The sequence below is a fragment of the Silene latifolia genome, chromosome 6 (assembly GCF_048544455.1).
Source record: "Silene latifolia isolate original U9 population chromosome 6, ASM4854445v1, whole genome shotgun sequence".
In the NCBI taxonomy this organism is placed as follows: domain Eukaryota; kingdom Viridiplantae; phylum Streptophyta; class Magnoliopsida; order Caryophyllales; family Caryophyllaceae; genus Silene; species Silene latifolia.
In genome coordinates this window covers 16,215,587-16,224,658 of record NC_133531.1, presented here as the reverse complement: position 1 = coordinate 16,224,658, position 9,072 = coordinate 16,215,587, and the positions used below count along the sequence as shown (strand labels likewise).

Below are 9,072 nucleotides of genomic sequence, written 5' to 3'. Positions count from 1 at the left end.
CCATTCCCTTTCCCTATGTACTTTTAATAGTTTTTTTAATCCGTTTCTTAATACCCGCGCAAAAAGCATAGTTGCAAAGTGGAGTTGAATGGAGGGAGTAATCTATAAATCCAAGCTAAGTAAACATATTTACTGAAATTTGAGTCGGGTAAATTTTGCAAAGTTCAACTGTTCAATTGAGTGAGATACTCACAAGTGACACAACACATACACCAATACACATGGCAAGTTGCCAGTACACCACCCATCCACAGCCACAATTTGATTGTTCCGCAAAAAGTAAAGTAAAAGGATCATTTGCAATTTACAAAATCAATTGAATTGGAGAAACCCTCTTTCCAGTAAATGCCGAAGATAATGAAGAGCAGAAGAAGAAACAAAGTGAAATCATCATCATCATCTTCTTCAAGCAGAAACAAACATTCAGAATTCAAGTACTTACCACCCGAAATTTGGACTCAGATTTTATTATCATTACCGGCAAAAACCCTATTAAAATTCAGGTGCGTAAGTAAATATTGGTGCTCTATTATCGATAACCCTAATTTTATTAACATGCATTTCAAACTTTGTAAAATCAATTCTGGGGATAATAATAAAAAATTATTGGTAGCCCTCCAGAGTTTGGGATACTTAAGAGATCAAGGGTGTTTGTTTACTGTTCGTAATGCTGAAAATCTTCGATATGCCGGTCGCATTTTTAGAACATCTGATTCGTACAGGTACCATATTATAGGTAGCTGTAATGGGTTGCTTTTAGTGCAAAAAATTCGTCCGATTGATTGGCATATAGAATTGAGATTGTGGAACCCTTGTATTCGCAAATCGTTGATACTTCCCCCTTGCCCACTCGACAATTCTCCATTTGGGTTAGAGTTTCGGTATTTGTTAGGGTTCGCTCCTGATAGTCATGATTATAAAGTGGTTGCGTTTGCATTTGACCGTACTCTGGGTGAAGAGAATGGAAATATTTTTTTCGCAGTTTATTTTCTTAGTAATCAACAATGGATCGTCCGAAATGATCCCCTCAATGTCAACAACGTCAGTATTCTCAACTGTTATGATAGGCGTGGGCTACTTCATTCTCTATCAACTACTGTTTTCTTTCGAGGGGCAGCTTACTGGCTTGGACAAAATGATAAAGAGAGGAGTGGATTATCAACTCATCTCGGTTCCTTTGACTTCGATAAGGAAAATATCACCTTTTTAGAACTGCCATTTAGTCTGTACGAAACAGGCTCCTTGAGGTTTCTGTTTTTGTTTCTTCTTGGGGGGTCGCTAGCGCTTTTCAGTATTTCTGAGGTAACTTCCAGTATATGGGTGCTAGATCAGGACAACAAAAAAGGGCCTTGGACTCTATGGTTCTCGAGGCAGTCAAGTCGGGATGGTTATGAATTGTTCGAGTTCTATGAGTATTCAATAAAAAATCTTTTCTATTGTGAAAGGGATGGTGGCTATTTTATTTATGGGAAGAACACTTATAATCTAGCTAGTGGCCAAGTGGAAGAGTTGAAAAAATCTATGAGATCCTATTTTCAATTGGAAGCGTATTCAGAGAACTTGGTGTTGTCCAAAGCATACGGCACCCGTGATTTAAGGATTTCCCCATGAATAAGAGAATACTACTCCATTTGTCTTCCCAATGGAATTGGTAAGAACCTCTGGCTGTGTCAACCAACCGTGAATATGTTAGTTGCTATCATTCCTCTTGCTCAATTCCCTTGACTAATGTCGAAACTCACCTATTTGAACCTGCCATATACTTTCGGAATTCAGGTGAAAGAGAAACTTTCTGGTTTTTATTTCTTCTTAGGGAATCGCTAGCTATTTTCTGTGTTTCTGTGTCAGTTCCAGCATATGGGTGTCGTAACAGAACGGCAAGCGAGTGTGGACTGTGGACTATAAGGTTTTCAGGATGTTCAACTTATTGTGGATTTAATTTATTCAAGTCCAACTCAAAACAGTTTTTCAAAGGTATTTTATTCTAATAGTGTTGATGGTAGGTATCTTAAGTGTGGGAAGAAGTCCTATAATATTGCTAGTTCCCAAGGGATTGAGCATGACAAATCTATAAGAGGTCTTCCCGATAGAATTAGAAATTTATGCGGAGAGTTTAGCGTTGCTCAAAGAAGATGGAGCCGAGGATCTGCTTCCTTTGTTCGCGGCACAAAGGTAAAGGTTTTCTCGGTCTTGTATTAATCATTGTTAGTCATCCTTGTTTAATTGTGCTGATATGATATATTTTGCATATCTATTGTTACGGCCTTCTTGTTGTTTGGCTTTAATGTTTCTCGTTTTATTGTTGTTACTCATAAACCATCCCCCTCGAATTTTAACACCGCTTTTTAGGTTGACGATATTTATTCGTCTTTTCAATTTAGGTTTTCAAGACGTTCAAGTTATGATGTTTTTTAAATATTCAAGTCGTACTCAAATGGGTATTCTATTACGGAGTATGATTTATGAGAGGGTTGACGAGAACTATCTTGGTTGTGGGACGAAGTTGTTACTGCTCGGCTTTATTTTTTATGGGAAAATAATATGACAAATCCCTGTGTCGTTAACGGTAAAATTTACGCTTTCTATCTCTGTTTTTACCATCCTTTCCGATTTCCATGATGTATGCTTACAAAAATCTGATTTTATTGATGGTGCTCAAAAATATGTTGACAGAATTGTAATCCGAAACCATTTGTTGCTACATTTTCATTGATGGAGTATTACCTTTGTGATCTAACGATTCTATTGAAATACCTCTCCCTATGTCGGTTTTTGTTTGTCTGCTTCAAGTACTTTTTACATGTTGATTTAACTTCCGACAAATCATTCACCAGTGCCCTAACCAAATTGTCAAAATATGACCGTGTCACAGTGGTTAGATCAGTCAGCTTGAGTCGTAATGCTCTAAGTTCCGCTTCTAGCTTTTCTTTCTTGTCTGACTCTTCCTTTCGATTTTCTACTTCTATGTCGTCTTTAAGGAAAACTTGGAAAACCGATAGCTCCTGTTCTACACATTGATGAAGCCTCTCAAGACAATCCTCGGCCTGACCTTGTAAGTACTCGAACAATGTTTTCTTGCCAACTAAATCCTCTTGTAAATAAAAGCCATATGCATAAGTCCACTTTAAAACTCGCCTGCACTCTATAATTTGTTCCCAAGCTTTTATCATAAACACGAGTTCAATATCGATAACCTTAAACTTGTCGCTAAGCTTATTTAAATCAGTTTTCGTCTTGCGCAAATCGTCAATAGCCCTTTGTCTTGAATTATGGTTACTTATCCATCTTTCATAATAATGTATGTATTTCCTTAAATTTTTTTCCGCCATTTTTCTTTCTTCTTCTTCTTCATCATACTTGCCACGTTGTTTTGCAGCCTTGTATATATTACATCGATAGTAGCCCCCGGTTTTTTGACTGTGGTTCGACCATGCTTCAAGGCATAGCCAGCAGAATTCATAGAGGCAGGGCTTGCTGCATGTCATATGCATACAACCTTGGTTCTTCTGGATCGGGCGCTTGCACTTTGGACACGGCTTTGAGTTGGAAACAATCCAGTTTGTATTTTCATATTGCGACGTGTTCTTCAGGGTCCAGTTTGCCACTGTGTCACAATCCACGGGCCGGTGGTCCTCCTCGATACAGTTCCAACAGAAAGCATGTGAACAAAGGCAGGTAACATTATAAACGCCCTCGCTTCCAATCTCAAATTCCACGGCATTCTCACATCCGGGACCTGGACACCACTTCATCTTCTTGTTTTCTTCGACATATGACCGAAATAAATAATGCGCATGTTTTTTTCTCTCGTCATCTGATGCAAGTTTATCGACCATGTCCTGACCGACAACAGCAGCATGGCACACAGGATTAGGGCATCTCAATGACAAACATCCAGGGCCGTCTTTTATCGATATACTAAGGTAATTTTTCCAACATGTTACACAATAGATATGCCCACACACTGTGGGATAAAAGTGGTGATTATCAAGAGGAAACGAGTCGAAGCAAATCCCACAAGCAGTCAATTGTCCTGAACAGCTGAACAGGGCATGGTTGGTTGGCAAGCCGACATTCTGTCGAACCCGTTCTTCATTGGAGAACCACTCATCGAGCAGTAATGAGTCCTTCCATTTATAGTAGTAAAGCACTTTGATTGCTTCGTCTAGGGAAATACAAAGAGCAGAGGAAACATGTCTAACTACATTGTCTAGGAGCTCTCGGACGTTAGCCTCAGACAAGACTCTGTAACTTTTCTGGAAGATGGCATCCGCTGCAAAGTCACTGGTGTCGAATTCGCTGCCAGTGTCATAGTTGTCTTCGTCTTCAGAATATATGTCTTCGTCTTCAGAATACATTGTTGCGGAAAAACAATCTTTTAGAGATCAAATATTCTCGAGTATGTGGACGATACGTTGCAAGTTCGAATTTTTTTCGACTTGTATTTGCAACGCCCTTGGAGCTCCTTTAACACAAAAAAACAGAAGACCTTATTCTGTTGTAGCTAAAAAGTTGGGACACGCATAAGCAACTCTTATACTGATACTGATACTAGAGCAGAATCAGATACGAATTAGGAAACACGTCTAAATAATTTTTATTTTGGTAATTTTAGAAGATTTTGTTTGATTATGTAGTACATTAGAGAACCGTGGAAGTAAACTTGGAAATTATTATTTTATTTTATTTTATTTTTTTTGACAACGAAACTTGGAAATTATTACTCCTTCCTAGTCGCTCCTTTCTCGAAAATGCTACGGTTACACTCAGTGTATATATTCTAACTGCGAGTAACGTTACAACACGTGGGAATGAGAAAATATTTTTAAGTTTAATTTTGTCAAAAATTTGGGAGTCATAATTTAAAAATCAATTTTTAAATTGAAACTTTTCCTAAATTATTGTACAGCATAATTATTAAGTTTGTCAAGATATTATTTTTAAAATACTTTACTCCCTCTGAAGTGACGGGTACATTAGTTTAGGTGAGTGGATGGTAAAGTTGTAAATAGGTAGTGGATGTAAGAGTAATTTAGTTATTTTTCATGCCAAATATATTATGTTAACATTGATGTAGTTCATCCAATTTTAGGTAAGTGTTACCATCTGTCTGGATTGGAGGAAGTATTATTTTGTGAAAAGTTTTCCTCTTTCATGTTTTATTCCTTAACAGCAAAGTTAGCCTCCTCCATGGTCATAGACAATATATCTCCTCCTACCACCCACGCGTCGACACCGGCGATGACTCATGCCGGCGGCCGCCATCCCCTGCCGCCACACGTCCCACGTGCAACCACAACTACCAGAAGCCACAACCGGAGGTTAATCTGAAAACCTTAGTACGTTGGGCGCACATCGTACAAAAGTTTTCAGCGATAAATTCGTGATGAATAAACTCGTACAAGCAGGGACGAAGCTCGTGCCGATTTTATTCGATCGTTGTATACTCATAGAGACCTCACACTAATTAATATAAACGTTTTTTAATTTAATAAGTTTTTTAGATCATCATATAAAGCATACTAAAGAAATTAGTATTTCAGTATTTCTACTTGTTTAGTTATTGAATTATACATTAATTTTTTTCGAACCAATTTACTCAATGTCTTATGTTTTATAATCCGGTTTTTTATAATAAATTAAAGTGGGACTAAAGTCCTACAAATATTTCTTTGACAAATATGGGTCCTTTCTTTCTAAATAGTGTAAATGTAAATATTTACTCGTCGAAAGAACTATTGTTGACAAAAATGATTACTTAATAAATAGGGTACAACCTAAATAAATAAAGCAAATTGTAATTCTTTTTGGGGTTGTTTGGCCAAGCTTTCTAAGTGCTTTTCTAATTGTAAAAGTAGAAGCAGGGCCAAACACTATAATTTAGAGAGATAAAAAACTACTTTTGAAAAGTCAGGTGTTAATAAAAAGCTACTAGAAACAGAAGCACCAAATTGATGCTTCTGCTTCTACTTCTCCCAAAAACTCTTAGAATTATGGAAACTAAAAAAAAAAAAAAACTAAAAAGCAGTAGTAGGCCAAACACATCAATTTGTTAAAAAAACTACTTTTACAAAAGTTAGGCCAAACAACTACAACTTTTTCAAAAAGTAGTTTATGAAAAAACTCATTCTAGAAAGTAAAAGCTATTTCACATAAACTAGGCCAAACAGCACCTTTAAATAGTGTAAATGTAAATAGTTACACGTCGAAAGAACTATTATCGACAAAAAAGATTATTTAATAGGTCAATCAGGTACAACATAAATAAATAAAGCAAATTGTAAAAATATTACATAAAGCACACTCAACATTTCCTCGAACACGGGATGGGATGTCCAGCCATCAAGCACACACTTCACACAGTTGTATTAACCAACTGCGCCATATTGATTTTAATGAACCACAAAATCTCATTTGTGACGACACGTATCTGTCATTTTGGAGTGACGGATACCATTTTCCCTCACAAATGATCCAAATACAGGAGAGAGGAAAGCACATGGGGGTGCCCTCACCTTGTCCCCCTATCCGTTTTGTGAGTGGCATTATCCGTCACTTACTCCGACCCGTCTTCAGTAAGACTAATTGTTAATGAACTATAGCCCACTTATTTTCTACTTATTTTTAGAAACATCGCCCGGGCCGTGGCCCATTCAGCCAAACCATAGCTTCGTCTCTGCGTACAAGTATTTCACATCTTAAGAATTTGATCATTGTGTTAGCAAATCAATTTTACAAAAACCAATACCCTAATTGAAGACTATAAGTATCAATTAAGTTAAATGAAATATTTTTTTGTAGTTTATTAATGAAAGAGATTAAATTCTTATTTGATATAAAAATGTGATTCATAATTGAAAAGTTTGTGAGAAATTTGATTGTGTTTTGATGAAGGAGGACCGATAATTGTTTTTTCCTTGATACTAAAGTTCGATTTCTCATGGAATCATTAACCATAATTTTTTTTTTATGAAAAGCAACTTAGATTTTGATTTTCTGTTTTTTTTTTCAACGGGTAACCTATAATTTTTTGAGTAGGTCTCCTGAGTGACGGTCTTTTAATAAGTTTTATTGAGAGACTATTGTACAATTTTAAGAAAAAATGATACTAAAGATAATAAAATAGGTATAAATCATAATCCCCTATTACTAAATGAATAGGCTAATCTACGTTTTTTCCCGCCTAAAATTTTATCTTCTAATTGGGCTTTTATTTTTTTTGCATTCTACTATGAGCTAAGTCTAATATAAAAAATGATACCCAAAATTTTTTTTTATTTACCATCTATTCTACCAAGTGCTGAAAAACGTAAAAAAATATTGTCAGATTAATGAAAATATTTGATTGCATATATTATTTGATTGCATATATTATTATCTTTGGCAAGATAATAGGGGATTAATGGATAGAACGTAAAAAAAAAAAAAAAAAAAAAAAAAAAAAAAAAAAAACTGACAACGAAATATATGCAATCAAATATTTATGAAAATATTTGATTGCATATATTATTTGATTTCATATATTATTATCTTTGGCAAGATAATAAGTTATTATTTGATAGAACGTGAAAATATCATAGAACGTAAAAAAATTATTATCTTGCCAAGGATGATTATTTGATTGCATATATTATTTTACCCCAAAAAGAATATACCGTCAATCAGATCATTGCTAAAAATTGGGTTCGTATATTACAAATCTGAAAATATATCTTTCACTAATCGAAATATATAAAATCATTGCCAAAAAAATATATCGTCAATCATGCCAAATATTGCACGTCAGATAATATATCTACAAAAAATATCTTTCAATCCCCTATATACTAAATGAAGAGGAAAAGCTTCAAGTTTTTCCGCCTAAAATACATTTTCTATTTTGATAAAATCTTTTATTTACTTTTCTATTTTGATATAATCCCTTATTTAAAAAAAAATTCTATGATTTTTGTGATAAAAAACGTGTTCTTTGTATGCTAAATCGTAACTAAAAGATATACTAATAAAAAAATTATAAACAATTTCATTAATGTTGTTTAAAAGATATCCCTTATTTAGAATTCTTCACCCATCTTCACAATTAAACAGCTGCCTATGTTAAAACCATTACTGAAAATTTGCTGCAGCTTTGCAATATATATGAAACTCGCTGTCATTCTCGAGAATTAATGAAAATTTGCTGCAGTTTAGTCGTTGTATTCTCTACTTAGTATTCACTATTCAGTGACAGTATTGTTATATACTTATATTAGGTGGCAATGTAGCAAGCCAGGATAAGGTTGTTTAGAGTACCGAATATCTCAAGTAACCAATTCGGACCTTAAATTATTGACATTTGTCTATGAAAAATTCTTAGATAAAACTGGTGGGAGTAAGACTCATGAGAGACGGTCTTTCATTCATTTATTGGGAGACCAATTATAAAGTGATGGAGAAACGGTACAAATAGTAATAAAAGGGGTACGTATTCTATAAAATGGGGTACTTAAAATAATGGTTACAATAATATATGGATAAAGTACGTACAATTGTTATAAAAACATGTCCCATATAAAAGAGACATTTTATAATAAAAGGGGTTTGGAAAATATATAAAGAGGTACGACAAAATGGTCTCTCAATAATTTAGTGAGAGACCATATCTCTAAAGTTTTTGTGAACGGATAGCTCTATTAGTAAGATGAATTTTTTCAAGAAAAAAATGGACTTACATTCTAAATTTGCTTACAAACTTATAAAATATCTTGATATTTTCTATGAAAAATTCTTAGATAAAACGGATAACTTAATAAGATCAATTTTCTCAAGAAAAAAATTGACTTAGATTCTACTTAAATAAAATGATGTCAATCTCTATATTTTCATTGAATAGAGAGCACAAAATACATTACTCCGTATTATAGACCGGTATAATAGAATTTTTCTCCTTAATCTTAATGGGATGACATTACACATGTATTATCTAGTTACTTTATAAATATCAAAAAAATATTTATTCAATAAAAGAGTATAAACCATATTAATACGCAAAATATTATTTGTAGATGCAAACTCTAAGATACCGTAAATTTC

General features: G+C 34.2%; 2 protein-coding genes across 2 annotated transcripts; one reads left to right on the top strand and one right to left on the bottom strand.

Moving 5' to 3' along the window:
• Window positions 1–207: 207 nt before the first annotated feature.
• On the top strand, window positions 208–3,489 carry LOC141586455 (F-box protein At2g14710-like). Its single transcript, XM_074407673.1, has 3 exons — window positions 208–2,172; window positions 2,922–3,052; window positions 3,377–3,489. Exon 1 carries the CDS (start codon window positions 346–348, stop codon window positions 1,609–1,611), a length of 1,266 nt encoding a protein of 421 aa, XP_074263774.1. The 5' UTR covers window positions 208–345; the 3' UTR covers window positions 1,612–2,172; window positions 2,922–3,052; window positions 3,377–3,489.
• On the bottom strand, window positions 2,721–4,358 carry LOC141587589 (putative E3 ubiquitin-protein ligase ARI5). Its single transcript, XM_074409064.1, has 2 exons — window positions 2,961–4,358; window positions 2,721–2,921 (listed from the first exon to the last, which is right to left on the bottom strand). Exons 1-2 carry the CDS (start codon window positions 4,356–4,358, stop codon window positions 2,721–2,723), a joined length of 1,599 nt encoding a protein of 532 aa, XP_074265165.1.
• Between the last annotated feature and the right edge of the window lie 4,714 nt (window positions 4,359–9,072).